At 47.4% G+C, this 23810-nt stretch overlaps 1 protein-coding gene across 1 annotated transcript in view; it reads right to left on the reverse strand.

Moving 5' to 3' along the window:
• Nucleotides 1-23810, reverse strand: part of LOC144487840 (zinc finger protein 609-like) — a 61141-nt gene that overhangs the window by 17669 nt on the left and 19662 nt on the right. Inside the window, exon 2 of the mRNA XM_078205914.1 lies at nucleotides 17967-18868. Coding sequence (XP_078062040.1) covers nucleotides 17967-18743 — 777 coding nt within the window. The 5' untranslated portion in view covers nucleotides 18744-18868. The remainder of the gene's footprint in view (nucleotides 1-17966; nucleotides 18869-23810) is intronic.

Raw genomic sequence — 23810 nt, forward strand, 5'->3', positions numbered from 1 at the left:
ACTGTAGGGATTCTTTGAATAGATTCACAATTCTTCGATTCCTTACTCCTTTATGTACTGACCTAACTTCCCCTGAAACAGGTCAATGTTATTTGCCTCAGCCGTTCCAAGTTGTAGCAAGTTCCACATTCTCATTCTCTTGCATTTGTTGGAGAAAATCTCCATTACAAAGGAGGAAGTCTTAGGTTTGTTAGAGAATTTAAAGACTGACAAATCCCCAGGGCCTGATGGAATCTATCCAAGGCTGCTCAGGGAGACGAGAGATGAAATCGCTGGGCCTCCGACGCAAATCTTTGTCTTGTCACTGGACGCAGGTGAGGTCCCAGAGGATTGGAGGATAGCTAATGTGGTCCCGTTATTTAAGAAGGGTAATTATAGGCCGGTGAGCTTGACGTCCATGGTGGGGAAGTTGTTGGAGAAGATTCTTAGAGATAGGATGTATGCGCATTTAGAAAGGAATAAACTCATTAACGATAGTCAGCATGGTTTTGTGAGAGGGAGGTCATGCCTCACTAACCTGGTGGAGTTTTTTGAAGAAGTGACCAAAATGGTTGACGAGGGAAGGGCCGTGGATGTCGTCTATATGGACTTTAGTAAAGCGTTTGACAAAGTCCCTCATGGTAGGCTGGTGAAAAAGGTTGGATCTCATGGGATAAAGGGGGAGGTGGCTAGATGGGTGGAGAACTGGCTTGGTCACAGAAGGCAGAGGGTGGTAGTGGAAGGGTCTTTTTCCGGCTGGAGGCCTGTGACTAGTGGTGTTCCGCAGGGCTCTGTATTGGGACCTCTGCTGTTTGTGATTTATATAAATGATCTGGAAGAAGGTGTAACTGGGGTGATCAGTAAGTTTGCGGACGACACAAAATTGGCAGGACTTGCAGATAGTGAGGAGCATTGTCAGAAGCTACAGAAGGATACAGATAGGCTGGAAATTTGGGCAAAGAAATGGCAGATGGAGTTCAATCCTGATAAATGCGAAGTGATGCATTTTGGTAGAAATAATGTAGGGGGGAGCTATATGATAAATGGCAGAACCATAAAGGGTGTAGATACGCAGAGGGACCTGGGTGTGCAAGTCCACAGATCCTTGAAAGTGACGTCACAGGTAGAGAAGGTGGTGAAGAAGGCATATGGCATGCTTGCCTTTATAGGACGGGGCATAGAGTATAAAAGTTGGGGTCTGATGATGCAGATGTATAGAACGTTGGTTCGGCCGCATCTGGAATACTGCGTCCAGTTCTGGTCGCCACACTACCAGAAGGACGTGGAGGCTTTGGAGAGAGTACAGAGGAGGTTTACCAGGATGTTACCTGGTATGGAGGGGCTTAGTTATGAGGAGAGATTGAGTAAACTGGGGTTGTTCTCCCTGGAAAGACGGAGGATGAGGGGAGACTTAATAGAGGTGTATAAAATTATGAAAGGCATAGATAGGGTGAACGGTGGGAAGCTTTTCCCCAGGTCCGTGGTGACGATCACGAGGGGTCATAGGTTCAAGGTGAAGGGGGGGAGGTTTAACACAGATATCAGACGGACATACTTTACACAGAGGGTGGTGGGGGCCTGGAATGCGCTGCCAGGCAAGGTGGTGGAGGCGGACACACTGGGAACGTTTAAGACTTATCTAGATAGCCATATGAACGGAGTGGGAATGGAGGGATACAAAAGAATGGTCTAGTTTGGACCAGGGAGCGGCGCGGGCTTGGAGGGCCGAAGGGCCTTTTCCTGTGCTGTATTGATCTTTGTTCTTACTGAATTCGTTAGCAATTACCTGACACTAATGGCCCCTGGTTTTGGATTCCCCCGCATTTACTTTCCGAAGGTTGCAGCTAATACAGGTTAACAATGAATCAATGCATTGCTGTACAATGCCTACGGTATTTGACAGATGTAACATTCCACAGTTATTCACAGGCCCTCATTGTGCTAACAGCAACTATTGTATCCTACTCTAATCCACCCACCTCGGGAGAACACATCATGCAGGTTACAAACTCTTTCCAATCTAACTGAATGAACATTCACCAGGAAAGTGCTTCAAGTGCACTGCGTCATCCAAATATACACTGTTCTCATCATTTTGCCCCATCAATAAATTCCCCTCGGGTTACTGGAGGGACTCACTTATGAAATTTTGGGAGATGGAGATATGAGCAAATTTTTCAGTGAAAAATAAAAGCTGCCGTGTGTTTATTCTGGGAATATAGTACGTGCACGAGTAACAACAGGAACTTGTATGAGCAATGAGCAAGTGGGAAATAGGATGACGAAAGGTACTTGCAGTATTAATACCCTCATTTGCAGTGCTCCTTCACACCTCTGATCAAGTGTCCATTCAACTGGTGCTACTTCAGTCAGGGACGATGCAGCCAGGTGAGAATGTCTCAGGCGTAAATGCAGCGAGTTCGTATTCCACTACATGCCGGGGTCTCAATTTCCTTTGCACCGGTGGCTCGTATCAACACTTACAACTCAATCCATCTCAATTACGCCAAAAAAAAAGAATGGTTGAGGAACAGAGTGATCTGTCTGCAACGTCTCCACAGCGACCACACTTGCTGTAGGGCTCGAAGCTGTTACTTCAACTCCACAGATTTTCTCTTCACTCCCAAGTGCTTGTCCTCAAGAGTCAATTGCAGGACCCGACCATAGGGTTGCCAACTGTGCTTGGAGGTATTGATCGTATGACCAGCCACCCTGCTCCCGCACTCCAATCATTTACTGAGCCAATAAAATATCTGAAGTGCAGTTTGGAATGGGTTAATATTGGCTTCTGAAACACAATGATGCACGCGACACAGCAAATGCTGGAAATCTGGAATATAAACAGAAAATGCCGCTAATACTCAGCAAATCTGGCAGCATCCACAGAGAGGGAAACAGAATTAAGGTCCAAGGTTGACATTAGTTCTTTCAGCAGAACTAGACGCCCAGGTTAATGCTCTGGGGACACGGGTTCAAAGTCCACGACGGCAGTTGGTGGAAGTAGAGTTCAATTGAAAAAAAATCTAGAATATAAAGCGAGCTTCAGTAATAAATAGTAACCGTGAAACTATCACCGATTGTTGTAAAAGCCCATTTGGTTCACTAACGTCCTTCAGAGAAGGAAATCTGCCACCTTTACCTGGCCTGACCTACATGTGACTCCAGAGCCACAGCAATGTGGATAGATAATGGGGTTTATTGAAAGATGTGGTTTACTCTTAACTGTGCACTGACACGGCAGTCATGATGTGGAGATGCCGGCGTTGGACTGGGGTAAACACAGTAAGGAGTCTAACAACACCAGGTTCAAGTCCAACAGGTTTATTTGGTAGCAAACGCCACTAGCTTTCGGAGCGCTGCTCCTTCGTCAGATCTCCCGCTCACCTGACGAAGGAGCAATGCTCTGAAAGCTAGTGGCATTTGCTACCAAATGGACCTGAACCTGGTGTTGTTAGATTCCTTACTGAAACGGCTAACAGGGATAATCAGGGATAGGTAACAATTGCTGTCCTCGGCAGAACAGGATTGAAAAATAAGGTGATGGTTATGCTGTGATTTTGTCGATGTAATTCTATGCTAATTGCAGAATGAAACAAACCCTTTGCTTTCTGACTGAATTCATCTCGAGTTAGCCTTTTGCCATCCCGACCATTTGTAATATTTTTTGTAACTTAAAAATTTAAAGTATGAGATGAAAATGAAAACAGAGTTAGGTTTAATGCCCCAATGAAGTTCCTCTTCGGGTAGTTTGTGGCAGTACTTTGGCAATGAATCTTCAAATCCTGGGGTTGCCAAAGCATTCCTCCAAGATTGGCAACCCCGACCAGGGTTTCTCACAGTGGTTTCATTGCAGTGTTGATGTTAGCCTACTTGTGATATTAATCAGTTGTTTTAAAAATTCTCAAAATCTGAAAGTGCTGGGAAAACGAGCAGGAAGATGTGCCGTACTGGACTCAAAACGTTCACTCTCGTTTTGCCTCTCCACGGATGTTACCAGGCCTGCTGAGCTTTCCCTATTGCAGATTCCCAGCATAATAGAATCACAGAATCCCGACAGTGCAGAAGGCGGCCATTCGGCCCATAGAGCCTGCACTGACCACAATCCCACCCAGGCCCTATCCCCGTAACCCCACGTATTTACCCTGCTAATCCCCCTAACCCACACATCTTGGGACACAAAGGGGCCATTTAGCACGGCCAATCAACCTAACCCGCGCATCTTTGGACTGTGGGAGGAAACCGGAGCACCCGGAGGAAACCCACGCAGACACGGGGAGAATGTGCAAACTCCACACAGATAGTGACCCAAGGCTGGAATCGAACCCGGGTCCCTGGCACTGTGAGGCAGCAGTGCTAACCACTGCACCGCAGTTTTTTTGCTGTTACCTCAACATCTAATCGGCTGTCGCTCAAAGCTTTGGTCCCTCGTGATGGGAAATGAGACACCGCAGACAGCAGCACACTGTCAGGATTCAGGAGAAATCTTAGCTGTGTAGAGAGTAACCCTGTCATCCTGTGACGCAGTGCAGTGTCAGTGTGTCACCTTCCTCTCCATCATTAATCTTACCAAGATAAGGATATATATCCTCAGCCGGAGTGCTGCAAAGGTTCACTAGACTAATTGCTGCACTGAGGGGATTGTCCTAGGAGACTTCAGAGACCAGGACTATGCTCCCTAGTGTTTTGAAGAAGGAGAGGTGATCTCGTTGAAGTATATAACGTTCTTAAGGGGCTTTACAGGGTTGATGCTGGGAGGGTGTTCCCTTGGCTGGGGAGTCACACTTTCAGAAGGTCATTTAGGACTGACAAGAGGAAAACCAGAAATAACTAAAAACAGCTGGAAAAACAAGCAGGTCAGGCAACATCTGTAGAAACAGAGTTGACCTTTCAGGTCAATGACCAGCCCTGAAGAGACAGACAGACATTTAAGGCTTTTTAAGCCAGTGTGCGGGGGCTGGGAGCTGGAAGAGAAGAAACAGGAAGGACAAAGAAGGAAGTCTGTGGTAGGATGGAGGGCAGGTGAGTTTAAATAACAAAAGATTCCTTCATGCAATAGCCAATGGATGAAGTAAAGAAACAAAAGGTTGTGTCCAAATGGGACATGGGTTGCATTTAAAAAGACATCTCAATGCAACATGAAGGGATGAAGAATCAGTGTCGGCCAAAACAATAAAAAGGAGAAAATACGCATTGAACAAGATGAAGGCAGAGGTTCTGATGCACAGTTGTTGAACTTGATGCTGAGTCCGGAAGGCTGCATAGAACGCCCAAGTCGAAAGATGATGTTTTGTTCCTCGAGCTTGCCCCAAGCTCTGCAGGTCATGGACAAGAGCAAGGTCGAGAATGAAAATGACAAGCTCGCGATCATGCTTGCAGTCTGCACAGAGGTATTCCTCAAAGCAGACGCCCAGGCTGCGTTTGCTTGCCCCAGTGCAGAGGGGGTCACAATGAGCGGCACGGTGGCACAGTGGTTAGCACTGCTGCCTCACAGCGCCAGGGACCCGGGTTCGATTCCCGGCTCGGGTCACTGTCTGTGCGGAGTTTGCACGTTCTCCCCGTGTCTGCGTGGGTTTCCTCCGGGTGCTCCGGTTTCCTCCCACAGTCTGAAAGACATGCTGGTTCGGTGCATTGACTCAAACAGACGCCGGTATGTGGCGACTAGGGGAATTTCACAGTAACGTCATTGCAGCATTAATGTAAGCCTTACTTGTGACTAATAAATAAACTTTAACTTTAACTGTAAGCGGCAAATACAGAATACCAAGTTGAAAGGCGTACAAGTAAATTGCTGTTTCACTTGGGAGGAGTGTTTGGGGCTTTAGACAGTGAGATGACAGGAGGTGAAACGGCAGGTATTGCATCGCTGTACTGCTGGGAAAACGTGCTGTGGGAACCTTCAGCGTGTTAGTGTTGATTGAGGAGTTGACTAAGGTGTTGTGGAGGCTCCCTGTGGAGTGCTGAAACGGGAGGGCCTGGGAAGATGTGTTTGGATGATCCATTGAATACAGAGGCCGCTGGGGTGGAAGGTGAGGACAAGAGGTGAGAGCACTGATGCGTGAAATGAATTAGACAGCACCCCGTCAACCAGACTGGGTGGGAATTCTCACAAGGGAAAAGGAAGACATATTTGATGCACTGGTGTGGAGGTTACATCATCAGAACAGATGCAATAGAGAGACTGGGATGAAATGGAGTCCTTACAAGAAGCAGGGTGCAAGACAAGACCATGGATACTCAGTCACTGAGTGTGTTCAAGTCAGAGAGCGTTAGATTTTTAGATATTCAGAGTCAAGGGATGTGGGGATAATGCAGGAAGGTGGAGTTGAGAAAGAATATCAGCCATGTTCTAATTGAATAAGTGAAGAGGTTTGAGGAGCCAAATGGCCTACACCTGCTCCTATTTCTGACACTCTCGTTAATATTTATGTCACATTGGATTTATGTCACATCATCAGTAACCCCCACAGCTTGCCTCCTGGACTTGCTGGCTGTCCTGTCTGGAGACAATACACATCTCTTTAACCTGTGCTTAATGCTCCCTCCACCCACATTGTCTGTATCTTTAAGACCTGGCTGTAGGGATTCGCATTCTAATCAGTATTCTGTAACTTGATTTTGTGTCTCTGTGCCCTGTTTGAGAGCACATTTCCACTCCATCTGACGAAAGAGCAGCGCTCCGAAAGCTAATGGTATTTGCTACCAAATAAACCTGTTGCACTTTAACCTGGTGTTGTTAAAACTCTTACTGTGTTCACCCCAGTCCAACGCCGGCATCTCCACATCATGCCTCTCATTAATACCAGACGCTTTCAATTCCTAAAACTTATATCCACCCATCTCCAGTAATGTCAGGTTTCTCCCAAAAGGCTGAGTGACCTCGCAGGGTCAGACATCAGGAAGAAGGCACCCAGAGTATTTTTACTGACCCCAGGTTTGTGCCTTGTTCAGCAGAAACCTGGATTGAGTTTGCACAGCCGGCTCCAGTTCAGATTTGGACAATGAAATTTCACCGACTGGGATGTGTAACCGAAACGGATAGAAATCAATAAGCACTTTGACAAAAATGAATAAAAATGATCTGCATCAATAATTAAAAAGACAAAAGCTACGTCCAGGGAAAACAGAACAGCCTGAAAATAGTGCCCCTGATGTTAAGGAAACCTATAGAGGGATCTCCGCAACTTGTTCCGAGTTGATCAATCTGAGCTGCCTCTGTCAGGGAGTAGGAAATGGCCAGGGTTCGTGTCCCAGTGGTGGTGGTCCGTGCGAGAAAGGCAGGATGCTGTGTGAGAATGTTGGGGCATGGACGAATGGACAACTGTGCCAGGTACCAGAGACCCACTGGCACCTGCGAGACAAGAGAGCAAAAGAAAGTGGAAAAAGCAGGTGGGTTAGACACAACTGACCAGGCACCCACAGGAAAATATACAAGGCAGAAAGATTTTGCAGTGGAATGAGACTAAGAGAATTTGAACACTGTCCACATAATAAAACTATAGATGTTTTAGGTGGCACAGTGGTTAGCACTGCTGCCTCACTGCACCAGGGACCCGGGTTTGATTCCAGCCTTGGGTCACTGTCTGTGTGGAGTCTGCACATTCTCCCCATGTCTGCGTGGGTTTCCTCCGGGTGCTCCGGTTTCCTCCCAAAGATGTGCTGGTTAGGTGGATTGGCCATGCTAAGTTGCCCCTCAGTGTTCCAAGATGTGTAGGTTAGAGGATTAGTAGTGGGGTAAATGCATGGTGTTACAGGGATAGAGCAGGGGGTCGGTGTGCCTGGTTAAGATGCTCTGTCAGAGAACCAGTGCTGATTCGATGGGCTGAATGGCCTCCTTCTGCACTGTAGGGATTCCAAGTAAAACAATGGAATCACTCTGATTCTGCAGACAGTCAGATACAACATTTAAACTGGAGTCAGTCTGGTTATGAGAGACAGGAGTGTTTTGTGACCACCATATCATAATTTAATCCAACAAGTTTTGATTTTGTTTCAACTTATTGAAAACAATAAATAAATTAACCTAATAAAGATTTAGATCTTTTCAGAATAGGATGTACCACACCTAGAAATGCAAAAGCCCGAATAAGAGCCTTCATTAAGAACCCAAAGTCACTGAGCATCAGGGACAAGGTTGTAGAATTGAAACAGGTTAAAGGGAAGCAAACGGGGAGGTTTTTAATCGGGTTAAGAATGGACATTTGTAGGAACTATAATTTAACAGTAGTCAGTAAAGGAAGTGCAAGGGTCTGATGTGAACAAATGCAAGGCAAACCCTGGGAAGTAGCATCTTATCAGTTGCTTCAAATCGCCAGGCCGTCCAGTCAGGCTCTTTCTGGAATACGAAATACAAATTCTAGTCAGAGAGCAAAAGGACTGGTGAAGAACAAGTTTAGAGATCGCTTTACCAAGACGGCTGCTGCAGGAAAAGGAGCTGACGTCTGGACAATTTAAAAACAGCTGGATTTGATGGAGATATTCACATCATAGAATAGAATGGAGTTTTATAGAATCCCTACAGTGCAGAAGGAGGCCATTCGGCCCATCAAGCCTGCACCAACAACAATCCTACCCAGGTCCTATCTATGTAACCCGTGTATTTACCCTACTAACCCCACGACACGAAGGGGCAATTTAGCATGGCCAATCAACCTAACCTGCACAACTTTGGACTGTGGGAGGAAACCGGAGAACCCGGAGGAAACCCACGCAGACACGGGGAGAACATGAAAATTTCAAACAGTCACCCAAGGCCAGAATTGAACCCGGACCTCTGGCACTGTGAGGCAGCAGAGCTAGCCACTGTGCCACCCTCCCAACTAAAATATATTCCAGAGGAGGAAAGGTGGTATGATTGGGGAGGGGGAAGGTTTCCATGACCAGGCAAGGAAGTTAAGCATAATAAAGACAAAGGCAAAAACTAAGGCACACCATATTGCAGAGGCCAGAAGCACACTGCGAGATTCAGGAGGTTTTAAAGATCAACAGATTTGCCGATGACACTAAAATAGGTGGGATCGTAAGCTGCGATAATGAAATAAGAAATTTACTCATGGATATGCACAGGTTAAGTGAATGGGACAACATTTGGCAGATGGAGGTTAATATGGATAAGCATGATCTATTTTGGTAGGAAAAACACAAGGGCAAATTATTACTGAAATGGAAACTTTGGAATGCTTTGGTGCAGAGGGATCTGGGTATCCTCGTGCACGAATCGCAAAAAACTAGCACGCGAGTACAACAGGTAATAAGGGAGACAAATGGGTTCTTGGCATTTATTGCTAAAGGAACAAAATATAAAAGTACTGAAATGTTGCTGCTACTGTACAAAGCATTAGTGAGACTGCATTTGGAATACTGTCTACAGTTTTAGTCACCCTACGTGAGGAGGGATGTAGTTACATTGGAGGCGATTCTAAGGAGGTTCACTAGGTTGATTCCAGAGATGTGAGGTTTGTCTTACGTAGAGAGATTGTACAGTTTAGGCCTATGCTCCCTGGAGTTTAGAAGATTGAGAGGAGATCTAATTGAGGTGTACAAGGTGGAAGGGGGATTGACAAAGTAGACGTGGAGAGGATGTTTCCTCTTGTGGGGAAATATAGAAACAAGGAGGTTATAGTTTTGGGATAAGGGGTGGCAGATTTAAAACAGAGATGAGGAGAAACTACTTCTCTCTAAGGGTCATGAGTCTGTGGAATTCACTATTCCAGAGCACAGTGGATGCCAGGGCAGAGTAAATTTAAGCAAGAGGTGGACAGATTTTTAATTAGTAAGAGTTTGAAGGGTTACGGTGAACTGGCAGTCAGTGGAGTTGAGGCCGAGATGAGATCAGCCATGATCAAATTAAATAGCGGAGCAGGCTCAAGGGGCTAAACTGCCTGCTCCTGCTCCTAGTTCTTGGTAACTATACCAGAGCCGGTACAATGAAAGATTGAGAAACTACCAGCCTACACCTCTCTAACCTACAATGTCTCTGGTTAATAATACACTGTCAACAAGTCACTCAGTTGCAAAAACAATTATTATAGAATGAACACATCGAAGGGTAATGAGGAATTGTGCAACAAATGCAGCCCACCCATTATCACCCACACTCTCAATGAAAAAAATGGACTAAGGGTCCATTGAGAGTGATCTTCTGACATGCAGTGGAGATGGATTTCAGCTTTCTAGTTATTCATTTCCAAAATACAGCAGAAATTACTTCCAAATGGAAATAACTGAGCAGAAGTGACAAAATAAGTTTTACTGATCAAGTGACCCACTCAAGATAACAATCACACCATGTTATTTCCATATTTCACAGGTCGCTTCTGCGAACATCTGCAGTTACAACTCCAGCCACGTGCTGCCGAAACTCCAAACTTGTGGGAGAGGCGCGCAGGAGATAGAAATCCAACAAGTTAGAGAGAGTAATTCCACAGGGATTAGGGAGGAGAAGACGTTTGCTATGATTGGCTGGCAGTCACAGCCCAGGGGACAATAAACACATTCTGAAATCACAATGAAAACCAGAGATTTTTGCTGACAGAATCACAAACACTCAGAAGGGGAGAGATTTGCGAGGGGGGTGGGGCTGGAATTAGAATAATGAATTTCAGAGCAAATGTTACATCTTCTGTTTTAGGGATTCCGGTCCCCTCGCCCACTTACGATCTTGGAGGGCAGGCAAGGACCCACTTCCTAGCCATGGCGCTAACATTCCCAAAGGAGGGTCAGCAGGTTCCATTCTGACGATTCATCCTCTCATTCACCCTTGGGGGCAATGTCCAGAGACAGATACCCAGAGGGGAAAGGGCTGGCACCACCCTGACACAAGCCACAGCAATAGCACAAGCCACAATGACTTCCACAGATCACACCCTCGAGATGCATGTACTAAAACCTGCACGGATGCGCAACTGACAGTGAATTGTTACCGTATCCGAGATATTCCCGAGTTTGTGGAGTTAGTCCCAGTTTCCACACTTACAGACAGATATCCACACTAAACGAGTAGACCGACTGCAAGTAGCAAGATGTAGGTCAAAGCAAAGTGACTAACCGATCCCTGCAAACACTTTTAACTTGCCTCATACCCGAGAGACTCTGATGGGGCAGCAATCCCAGGAATAAACAGATCAATCTGTCTGAGGTGAAAGTCAGTGAGCTACCACCATATGTGGTGCAATAACATAGAAAAATCACATCGTCACGTACAGAATAGACCCAAACGCCGTCATTAAATCATCTCTGTGCATCGAGCAGCCCCATTTATCCAAACCAACTGCATTACAACTGGAACTGGGAACCGCACCGACATTCCCACTTCCCAATATTTCCCTCATAATGGTGCTCAGGGCCTTGCTTCCCAGGTTACAAGGAGGTGAGGACTGCCACTCCCTACACTGACCAAGCAACTATCATTGCTCAATGTCAAATAGATCACGTTTCTTTGGGTCTATCTCTGCATACAGCAGCTGTAACTTCAGTGTTGTTACTTAAAGAGAGACAGCGCTGCTAATGGAATCAGCAGTCAGTGGGGGAGCCAGAAACGATCCATCAATGCTGAGTAAACAGCGCTCTGGTAGCACACAGGCCAGAGTTCACGGCCTGCTGCTGTCTGCTTTACGGTCTAGTGGCCTTCATAGTGATTCCTAGTTCAGGAGCATCCAGTCCCCAGACAGCGCTCTCACTCCCCACTTATTTCCACAGGAGGATTAATGACGATGAACAGCCCTTCAGCCAACTGGGATTGATGTCTATGAGGGTTTGAGGCAAGGAGCAGCCTCCCCTCAGCCTCCAACCACACCACTCCATCTCTGTAATGAGTAGCCCAACTCACCACATTACGAGGTTGGAAAGGACAAACGTCCAATCTCCCCAGCAACGTGGAAAATTGCCCAGTTATGTCCTGTACACAAAAAAACAGAAATCCAACCCAGCCAATTGCCGCCCCATTAGTCTACTCTCGACCATCAGTAAAGTGATGGAAGGGGTCATCAACAGTGCTATCAAGCAGCACCTGCTTGTCAATAACCTGCTCAGTGACGCCCAGTTTGCGTTCTGCCAGGGTCACTCAGCTCCTGACCTCATTACAGCCTTGGTTCAAAACATAGACAAAAGAGCTGAATTCCAGAGGTGAGGTGAGAGTGACTGCCCTTGGCATCAAGGCAGTGTTTGGTTGAGCATGGCATCAAGGAGCCCTGGGCAGCACAGTGGCACAGTGGTTAGCACTGCTGCCTCACAGCGCCAGGGACCCCGGTTCAATTCCCGGCTTGGGTGAGCTGTCTGAGCGAAGTCTGCACGTTTTCCCCGTGTCTGCGTGGGTTTCCTCCGGGTGCTCCGGTTTCCTGCCACAGTCTGATAGACATGTTGGTTAGGTGCATTGACTTGAACAGGCGCCGTAGTGTGGCGACTAGGGGAATTTCACAGTAACTTTATTGCAGTGTTAATGTAAGCCTTACTTGTGACGAATACATAAACTTTACTTTAGCAATACTGGAGTCAATGGGAATCAGGAGAAAACTCTCCAATGGTTGGAGTCACACCCGGCACAAAGGAAGATGGTTGTGGTGGATGGAGGTCAATCATCTCAGCTCCAGGACATCTCTGCAGGAGTCCCTCAGGGTAGCGACCTTGGCCCAACAATCTTCAGCTACTTCATCTATGACCTTTCTCCCATCATAAGGTAAGAACTGGGGATGTTCACTAATGATTGCACAATGTTCAGTATCACTTAGGACTCCTCAGATACTGATGCAGTCCATGTCCATATGCAGCAAGACCTGGACAATATCCAGGCTTGGGCTGACGAGTAACATTCAAACCACACAACTGCCAGGCAATGACCATCTCCAACAAGAGAGGATCTAACAATCACTCCTTGATATTCAATGGCATTACCATCACTGAATCCCCAACTATCAACAACCTGGGGGTTACAATGACCAGAAACTGAACTGGACGAGCTATATAAATACCGTGGCTACAAGAGCAGGTCAGAACCTAGAAATCGTGCGACGAGTAACTCATCTCCTGACTCGCCAAAGCCTGTCCACCATCCACAAGGCACAAGTCAGGAGTGTGGTGGAATACTCCCCACTTGCCTGGATGAGTGGAAGCTCAACACCATCCAGGCCAAAGCACCACGCTTGATTGGCAGCCCATCCACAAACATTCACTCCCTCCACTACCGGTGAACAGTAGCAATGCGTACCATCTAAAAGATGCATAGCAGGAACTCATCAAGGCTCCTTAGACAGGACCTTCCAAACCTCTGACCGCCGCCTTCTAGAAGGACAAGGGCAGCAGACACATGGTAACACCACCGTAGCAAATTCCCCTCCAAGTCACTCGCAATTCTGATTTGGCAACATATCTGCCGTTCTTTTACAGTCGGTGGATCACAATCCTGGAACTCCCTCCCTAACAGCACAGTGGATGTACCTACACCACATGGACTGCAGCGGTTCAAGAAGGCAGCTCACCACCACTTTCTCAGGGGCAATTAGCGACTGGAAAAAAATCAACACCAAGGCTGGAATTCTCCAACCTCACCTGTGGCCGGGATTCTCTGGTCCGGCTGCAGTGAATGGAGATGTGGCTGAGCGCCAAATTCTCTGCTCTCGTTGGCAGCGGGAGAATTCTAACCAAAGAATTCCACTCAAACCTCCTCAAACAAACTGATCTGTAAAGTGAAATCTAAAGTAAGTTTTATTTATTGGTCACAAGTAAGCTTACATTAACACTGCAATGAAGTTACTGTGAAAATCCCCTAGTTGCCACACTCCGGCGCCTGTTCGGGTTACACTGAGGGAGAATTTAGCACGGCCAATGCACCCTAACCAGCACGCCTTTCGGACTGTGGGAGGAAACCAGAGCACCCGGAGGAAACCCACACAGTCACGGGGAGAACGTGGAAACTCTGCACAGTGACCCAAGCCGGGAATCGAACCTGGGTCCCTGGCGCTATGAACCAGCAGTGCTAACCACTCTGCCACCGTGCCCGCCCGTCTGAAGGGTTTTGGGGTAGTATGATGAGGTGTGGGACTGATGAGCTGAATAGGCTCCTTCTGTGGTGTTGGACTCGATGAACCAGGCTGAGTAGCTATAGCAGATCCCCGCACTCAACAGAGCCTGCGTTAGTGCAGAGTCTGCACTAAAATATCACAAGTAGGGGGCATGCAGCAAGCAACCTGCTGAGATCCAGCCCATTATCCAGCTGAGGATCACCAGTTCAAAATAAACCCCATGCAGTGGAGCCGGCATTTCAGCCCTTCCCCTCACCCCAGCTCCGTAATCAGGTTACTGAATATGTTCTGCATACGTCCAGCAGCATCCTCCTGGCTGCATCAACAGGGTTATTCCTGCTGCTCATAATCATTCCAGTTCTGTCACCTGCATATTCCATGTACTGCAATATGTGAAGTGGGGCATGCAGATTTAATGTGATTTGCAGCACAGGCCTTGCTTTGGGAATATGGTATTCATAAATCTTTGCAGTGTAGAAAGAGGCCATTCAGTCCATCGAGTCTACATCAACTCAGAATCTCACCCAGCTCCACCCACTGGCCTATCCCTGTAACCCCATGTATTTACCCCACCAATCCCCTAATCTAGATGTCTTGGGACACTAAGGGGTAGGTTAGCATGCCAAATTCACCTAACCTGCACGTCTTTGAACTGTAGGAGGAAACCGGAGCACCCGGGGGAAACCCATGCTGGACTCCCTGCCAGCACCCACACCTCCTCCCCTTCCCACCCTCCAATCACCCACTGCTGGGTAGCCTGAGAGCGGCTTAATCCTCAATCCTCTCCTCACCTGGTCTCAATAGAGATATGATGTGGAGATGCTGGCGTTGGACTGGGGTAAACAGTGTTGTTAAAACGCTTACTCAATAGAGATAGCCAGACAGCGAGCAGAAACAAGAACGAGCCCTGCCCATAAGCAACAATTACCAGTTGCAGACAAGAGTTGGTGACCTCTTAAACGCCCGAGCTGTTAGTTGGTGCAAACACTGTCAGAGGAATTAAAACAACTTATCTCAGAGCTGTTGTTTCACAGTGATTTTCCATATAAGGATGTCAGTGTAATACACAGTGTCTCAGACACCACTTTCTCCAGAAAAGCAACACTGAACTCTAATTCCGCCTCCTTGTATATTTTGAGAACCTGTAACCATGGGGACTCGGTCCCATAAATCACCAGTTCACTTGCCTTTGGTTAATGGATCAATATTGATCAGGATATTGCGGGGATCTCCACCGCTCCTCAGCAAAATGATCCCATGGGATCCACCTGAGGGGGCAAGCGGGATCTTGGTTTAATGTTCTCAACCTCCAACGATGCAACACGCCCCTCAGTTACTGCATTGGAGTGTCGGCCGAGACTCTGCGCTGGATGAAGTTGTAGAGTGGGACTTGGCCCTCAATGGCAGTAGTGAACTCGGGCTGACTCTTGCCATTGCAGCTTCTCACAGGGACCTGGGCAGGTTGGGGGACAGGGTGCAATGGCATGGGATTGTGAAGGATCCCAAATATTATTATTCTGGCACCAAAAGAGAAAATGCTGGAAAATGTCAGCAGGTCTGGCAGCATCTGGAAGGAGAGAAAAGAGCTGACGTTTCCAGTCCAGATGTCATTCCCTCACCCCCAGTCCAGATGACCCTTTCTCAAAGCTAAAAGGCATAGAAAGTGGGAGATATTTATACTGTGGGGTGAGGGAATGACAAAGGATCATCTGGACTGGGGGTGAGGGAATGACATCTGGACGGGAAACGTCAGCTCTTTTCTCTCCTTACAGATGCTGCCAGACCTGCTGAGATTTTCCAGCATTTTTCCTTATGGTTTCAGATTCCAGCATCTGCAGTAATTTGCTTTTTATCTATTGTTATTCTGGCTCTAGAAACAGAGTCCAACATTATCTGTGAAAGCAGCGATGGACTGGTCTAAAAACAAACAGAATGACGGTGGCACACTGTTAGATGCTGAAAAAGATCAGACTTCAAATATTCCGCCTCAGTGCCTTTGCAAGAAAACTGTGCAGCAACATTATGGACCATTTCCTCAGCAGTGCTTTCAGAGCCACGTTATCCCAGGCCTGCGTTTACAAACACAAATCTCATTGAGGCCAAGTCTAAAGCTGAAACACCTTCCCTCCTCTCTCCACCAGATGCTGACTGGCTCACTGACTATCTCTGAACAAGCTGGTTTCCCTTTTCTCGCACTGGCTAGATTTGCTTTTCTGCTTAAACCAAGGGCAAGGCATTGCGTGGAGCGAAATACAATGATTAACATCAGAGTGAAGCGATCACCTTGTTTGCTTCCAATTCAGTTCTTTCAGCAGCACCTTCCATTTGATATTTCAGACCTCACACTCACAAGTCGCTTTTGGGTCAGTTCACCACATTCAGTGAGAGGGGATAGATACGCTTATCTTTCAATTCTAATTACACAACATCAGTCACAGAAGCAGGCAAGCAGAATCATTTGGAGCATTTAGAAGCTGGTGGCAATGGAATCACTGTGGTTGAAATCTGACCCATCAAATAAACTCTCACTCCAACACTGACCAGCTGACCACGACACTGCGGCCCCCTCACTGGAGAAGCTGCAGGGCAGCAACAATGAAACAGCAGCACCGCCCCCCCCCCCCCCCCCCCCCCCCACCACCCCCAAACCGCTCCAGCAGGCTGCGTGAATTCATTCACCCAAACCCCCATGGTGATCTCATCAGAGCCGACAAGCTGAATGAACACCCTCATTTTGTGAGATGAAGTGTCAACCATTTCTATAGGACAGTGACCCATTCCTGCTGGGCACGGTGGCACAGTGGTTAGCGCTGCTGTCTCACAGCGCCAGGAACCCGGGTTCGATTCCCTGCTTGGCTCACTGTCTGTGTGGAGTCTGCACATTCTCCCCGTGTCTGCGTGGGTTTCCTCTCCAGGTGCTCCGGTTTCCTCCCACAGTCCGAAAGACATGCTGGTTAGGTGCATTGGCCAAGCTAAATTGCCCCTTAGTATCAGGGGGACTAGCTAGGGTAAATGCATGGGGTTATGTGGATAGGGCCTGGATGGGATTGCGGTTGGTGCAGACTCATTGGGCCAAATGGCCTCCTTCTGCATTGTAGGATTCTAAGTCTAAATGTTTAAAGGGTAATTTGCACCATCAGGACAACCTTTTAAAAAACGGTCGACCAGCACACAGCATCGTGAATTCTAACCCGCCTCAGTTCATTTCTCCTCTCTCACTGATCTCTCTCTCAGCAACTGATGTGACATGGTTAGGTAAGTGGCAGCCTGGTGAAAAGTTTATTTTATTTATTAGGCTTACATTCACACTGCAATGAAGTTACTGTGAAAATCCCCTAGTCACCACACTCCGGCACCTGTTCGGGTACACCGAGGGGGAATTTAGCACGGCCAATGTACCTAACCAGCACGTCTTTCGGACTGTGGGAGGCACTGGTCCCACCCGGAGGAAACCCATACAGACATGGGGAGAACGTGCAGACTGCGCAGACAGTCACCCAAGCTGGGAATCGAACCCGGGTCCTTGGCACTGAGAAGCAGCAGTGATAGTCACTGTGCTGCCCAAAGTGCATGCAAGGTGAGAACTCGTAACCCAGTTAATGAGTTCTTGGCACTGGTATCAAGTCAGCTTTCGGACACCAAACAACATCCCCAGTGAATGCGCCTTACAGTCACTTTCTTCAATGATATCACCAGCTCACAGTTGAACAAACACGTGTGTGCGTCAACACAGCAAAAAGCAGCAATTATAAAGCAATGCTGACAACTCTCTATTACCATGCTGTAAGGGGTCCTGACATTTGGCTGTTCAGGAGGTCACAGGCTGGTTGATATGCACAATGGGTCCTGGAATTGATTCATCACTGCATGAAAGATAGATTTGTCAAACTGGACCTCTTCCTACGATGAACAAGCACCGATCTCCTCACTACACTGGGAACATCGCAAAACACTCAAAACCACCACTGTTCTTACCTTCTCTGTTTTGATCTTCTTCAGCGGTCGACACTCGCTCTCAGCTTCCTCCGACTCGCTTTTAATTCCCAGCAGGTTGGAGATGGAGTTGGTATCCACTGGCGCATTTCCCAAATCCAGCACTTGGCCCACAGTGCCATCTGGGCAGCTCGTGCCCTGAGCACATTCAAATGGGCTGCCCTTTGACCCCGCCCCCAACCCCAGCTGTTGTGCAGCGTTTGGGTCACTCCCAGGGGGTGGCTGCACCCCTCCACTGCTCTCACTTTTATCCTTTTTGCTCTTGCTGGATCCACCCTCCTTCTCCTTTTTCGATCCGGCTCCATTCCGGACAGTCTTTGGGCCCTTTTCCGACCCTTTGGATGTGCTGTTGGAAGACGCCAGTCCGCTGGGATTCGCCATATCCCCGGACCGGCCCTGAATCTCTTTCTTCCCATTTGCTGATTCTCCCACTGCGTAGAGGGAAGCAGCTGACACAGATTTCCCACCATCCTTTGCATTCTTGCTCCTTTTCGCCTTTGATTTGCTCTCCTTGCCTTGAGGTGCTTGAACTGGCGTGACAAACTTGATATTCTCTGGCAGAGCTGCCACCGCACTTGGCACTGGGATGCTTCCATCCTTTGACCCTGACATTTCCATTTTCTGCTGGTCCTTTTCTAAGTCTGCATCCAAGTCAATGATTAAATTCCCAACTCCGATATCCCACTCATCCCCACTGTCGTAGGCATCAACAGCATTCGAATCCACACCTTTCCCAGCTGAACTGCTGCTTAAGGACATCTTAGATTCACCTTCCTTGTGAAAAGATTCCTTTCTCTTCTCGGTGGCCCTGGACCAGTGCCGGTGCGTTAGGTTTTTATCGCAGTGTCCTCACAACTTCTCCTCCGATGTGAGTGCATCATCACCTAGAAAAGGTAAGAAAGTGTGTGTGAGACACAGAGTAACTGGACGTGAATGGACAGAAATACTACCTGACAATGAGCCAGCAGCACTGATAGACACACAAATCACACAATGTAGAGGGGAGGTGATGGCCAAGTGCCATTATCACTAGACTATTAATCCAGAAACTCAGCTAATGTTCTGGGGACCCGGGTTCGAATCCCGCCACAGCAGATGGTGGAGTTTGAATTCAATAAAAAAAAAATCTGGAATTAAGAATCTGCTGATGACCATGAAACCATTGTTCATTGTCAGAAAAACCCATCTGGTTCACGAATGTCCTTTAGGGAAGGAAATCTGCCATCCTTACCCAGTCTGGCCTATGTGTGACTCCAGAGCCACAGCAATGTAGTTGACTCTCAATTGCCCTCTGAAATGACGTGGAGATGCCAGCGTTGGACTGGGGTAAACACAGTAAGAGGTCTCACAACACCAGGTTAAAGTCCAACAGGTTTATTTGGTATCATGAAGAAGGAACATCGCTCCAAAAGCTCGTGATTCCAAATAAACCTATTGGACTTTAACCTGGGTGTTGTGAGACTTCTCACTGTGCCCTCTGAAATGGCCTAGCAAGCCACTCAGTTGTCACCACCACCTCCTCAAGGGCAACTAGGGATGGGCAATAAATGCTGGCCAGCCAGCGACACCCATGTCCCACAAATAAATTAAAAAACTACCAGATATGAAAACACAGAAAAGCCACTCAGCTACTATCTACCAGCGACTGTTAAGCACCAGGCAGAGATGGGAAAATAACAAGGGGATGGTCAGAGACAGAAATATCTAACACAGAAGTTGGCAAGCTGAAGTTATGAAAATAATTTATTTAACTCCCCAACCAGGTATGTATTTTAATTCCAATAAACCCAGGGCAGGTTTTCCACAAAGGTTGCAAGCGTCACACAATCATTTACAATAGAACAGGTTGGGTGGATATCAGGGTCAAAGGCATTGCCGAGAGAAAACTGCCAAAAAAAAAAACACTTGTGCTTTGAGCGGCTCTGATTTTCCACAGCTAAAACAGGATTCCAGCTTTTCAGAACTCCAGGGGAAACCATGGAGGATACAATATTTGGTGAGGGGGAAAAAAATCTCAATAGGCAAATCTGAAATCTTTCCCACTTAACACTCTCCCCACTTCATAGAATCCAACAGTGCAGGAGGCCGCCATTCGGCCCATCGAGTCTGCACCAAACACAATCCCACCCAGGCCCTATCTCCATAACCCCCATGCATATACCCTAGCTAGTCCCCCTGACACTAAGGGGCGATTTAGCATGGCCAATCCACCTAACCCGCACATCTTTGGACTGTGGGAGGAAACCGGAGCACCCGGAGGAAAACCCACGCAGATTACAGGGAAAATGTGCAGACTCCACACAGACAGTGACCCAAGCCGGGAATCAAACCCAGGTCCCTGGCGCTGTGAGGCAGCAGTGCTAACCACTGTGCCACCGTGCTGCCCACTTGCCTTCATCTTTCAACTCCCTGCCCATCCCTCCCTCAATAGAGGGATCCCTCAGGGTGGCACGGTAGCACAGTGGTTAGCACTGCTGCTTCACAGCTCCAGGGACCTGGGTTCGATTCCCGGCTTGGGTCACTGTCTGTGTGGAGCTTGCACATTCTCCTCGTGTCTGCGTGGGTTTCCTCCGGGTGCTCCAGTTTCCTCCCACAGTCCAAAAGATGTGCGGGTTAGGTTGATTGGCCATGCTAAAAAATTGCCCCTTAGTGTCCTGGGATGCGTAGATTAGAGGGATTAGTGGGTAAAATATGTAGGGATATGGGGGTAGGGCCTGGGTGGGATTGTGGTCGGTGCAGACGCGATGGGCCGAATGGCCTCTTTCTGTACTGTAGGGTTTCTATTCTATTCTAAATTTCTATTCTATAGAGCACAGTGTGACAGCTCTTTAAACCTCGCTCCTGCATTAAAATGCATCCAAAGGCTATACAAAACCATTCACCACATCTTTATCGAAAGATGCAAGGTAGCAAAATGAACTCTTGTTCTTTACCTGTTGTTGTACACTCCCTTTTTGTTGTCTTGGACTGACTTGTCCTCACCAACCCTAGTGAAGGGCTTTATCCAGGCTGACCTCTTCCACTTCTCACAACGACTAACACCCGAAACATTAACCTGGCTTTCTCTTTCAGATAGATCTGCTGTGTGTGTGCACCATTGCTGCAGGCTTCTCTGAGACAGCTGCCCCGTGGGGCTTGCTCAGTATTCCTGGATGGGGTGGAGCGAAACTCACTGGCACCTTCCCTCACATTAGAAGGGTGGAGTGGAGAGCCCAGAGGGCAGGCAGCATATCTGGAAAGGCGTGAGCGTGACAGATTGGAAGGCATTCCTTTGTTACAAAGAGGCTGTAATCTGTTGCATGGACAATCAGCTCACCCCAAGCTGGCTCGGGTGGCATTCCAAGATCAGTCAGAGAAAAGACAGGTGGCAAGGTGGAGGCCTTTTACTACCTTTCTGGAGACAGAAACAGGGCCTTATATCATCAGGATGCCCCCAAAGTGCTTTATACAAATGGATCACTTCTGAATCACAGTCAATGTTATGTAAACAAATGCAACAGCCATTTTGTGTACTCAACAAACAAACGTGTTTCTGGGTAAGCAAAAAAATTTGGCCAGGGCGTCGGGAGAACTCCCTGTTCTTTTTAAAGAGAGTTCCACGGGATCTTTAACCTCCACCTGATCAAACAGGGAGAGAGTGTTCATCCCAACCACAGCCGAGTCAGCCTCAACAACAGCTGGATTTAGAGCCACAGCCTTCAACTGGGAAAGGGGATTTCTCCAAGTTACACGGCACTGGCACAGCCTATGTGCAGGTCTGCTCTGTTCGAACCTTTAATCTACAAAACACTTGTTTCTGTCTCCATTCTATGCAATCGACTTCATTTACTTATTTGAATCAATATTCTAAGCTCAGTTATCAGGAGTCAAGAGCTGACAATAGAACAAGGAACAGTACAGCACAGGAACAGCTCTTCAGCCCGCCAAGCCCAGGCCGATCATGGTGCCCTAACTAAACTAAAAACCTTCTGCCCTTACACTGTCCGTATCCCTCTATTCCCTCCTTATTCATGTACCCATTCAGATGCCTCTTAAATGTTGCTCATGTGCCTGCTTCCACCACCTCCTCTGGCAGCGCGTTCCAGGCACCCACCACTCTCTGCGTGAAACCGCCACCCGCCCCGCACATCTCCCTTAAACTTTCCCCCTCCCGCCTTGAACCTGTGCCCCCTTTGTAATTGACACTCCCACCTTGGGGAAAAAAACTTATGACTACCCTCTCTGTCTGTGCCTCTCATAATTTTGTAGACCTCTTATCAGGTCTCCCCTCAGCCTCCTACAGCTGTAAAACAATTTCATCATTGGAAAAGCAAAATTTAAGAAGATAAACCTGTTGAAAACGCCAATTAATTTTTTTTCTCTAGATATCCTCATTGTAGTAACGAATACTAACCTGATACTCAGGCTGTTCAGTTCACTACAGGAGCTTACAGAGTAGAATCATTGATGTCGATGGCAGTGTGTCCATCCCAGCCACAAACACAACAAGCAATCCAACTTCATCTCACTTTTCAGCTCTTAGTTACTAACCTTGTAAGTTTAGACACTGCAAGTGTATGCACACGTACATTTTAAATCCCTCTACTGCCTTTTCATGCAGTCAGTTCTAGGCACCCAGCACCCACTGGGTGAAATTATTTTATTGTCTATCCCTAACTGCACTCGAACTGGTGGAGAGCCATCCTCTTGAAGCACCGCAGTCCAACAGGTGTAGGTGCGCCCACGATGCTGTTGGGGGAATGGGTGGGGAAGGAGCTTCAGGTTTTTTACCCAGCGACAGTGAAGGAAATGTGACACGATTCCAAGTCAGGATGGTGTGTGGTGTGGAGGGGAACTTGCTGGTGATGGTGCTTCTATGCATCCGCTGCCCTCGTGTTTGTAGAATGTAGAGGGCGAGTTTGGAAGGTGCTGTCAAAGAGAGCTTGGCAAGAGTGTACCTTGGAGCTGGGATACACTGCTGTCACCACGCACCTCTGATGGTGGCGGGTGCGAATGTTTCAGGAAGGGATATCCATCAAGCGGGATGCTCTATCTTGAATGGTGTCAACCTTCTCAGAATTGGAGTTGCACTCGTCCAGGCAAGTGGAGAGTATTCCCTCACACACCCGACTTGTGCCTTGTGGACAGGCTTCTGGGGGTTGAATCTGCTCTTGAAGCCACAGTATTTATATGGCTAGTCCAGTTCAGTTTCTGGACAATTGTTGACCACAAGGCGGGAAAGTCAGTTGAAAATCTGCTCAAGAAAAATAGGTCCCCCCTTATCTACACTGTCTTAGCCCTTCATAATTTTATACACCTCAATAAATCTTCCCTCAGCCCCTTCTGCTGCAAGTTGAGGAGCTGAAGCTAACACAACCCCGAGCAGAATGGTTGCTGTGTGTATATCCTGGGATGTTTAAGAAAAACAGGAAGGAAAATTGCAGAGCACCAACTCGGGTTAAAACACCAAGGGAGTTCTACAGGACTGGGAGAAACTAATGAGGCAATCATCTCAAAAACATTTGACAGAGGCAAATACAAACCCAGAAACCAAGTAAGAGGAACAACAACAGAAGCTATCAAATGGAGAAATACACCTCATCACTCTCGCTGCCTCTGTTGTGCCAAAATAAAATAATTTGGAGTGGAGTGGTCAGTGTTTGACTGATGGTAACAGTAAGAAACTATGAACGGGGAATCAAACATGACAGATCTCTGGCATGTTGAAGATAATGTAAACTGTGCGCCTCTGCATGGTTTACCACCCCATGAAAGACTTCTAATTGAGTTAAAATCTCAAGAAGCCAAGGTTGAGCAACTGGGTAAGAAGCTGTTTTTTAAAAAAAA

The sequence above is a fragment of the Mustelus asterias genome, unplaced genomic scaffold (genome assembly GCF_964213995.1).
Source record: "Mustelus asterias unplaced genomic scaffold, sMusAst1.hap1.1 HAP1_SCAFFOLD_1084, whole genome shotgun sequence".
In the NCBI taxonomy this organism is placed as follows: Eukaryota; Metazoa; Chordata; class Chondrichthyes; order Carcharhiniformes; family Triakidae; genus Mustelus; species Mustelus asterias.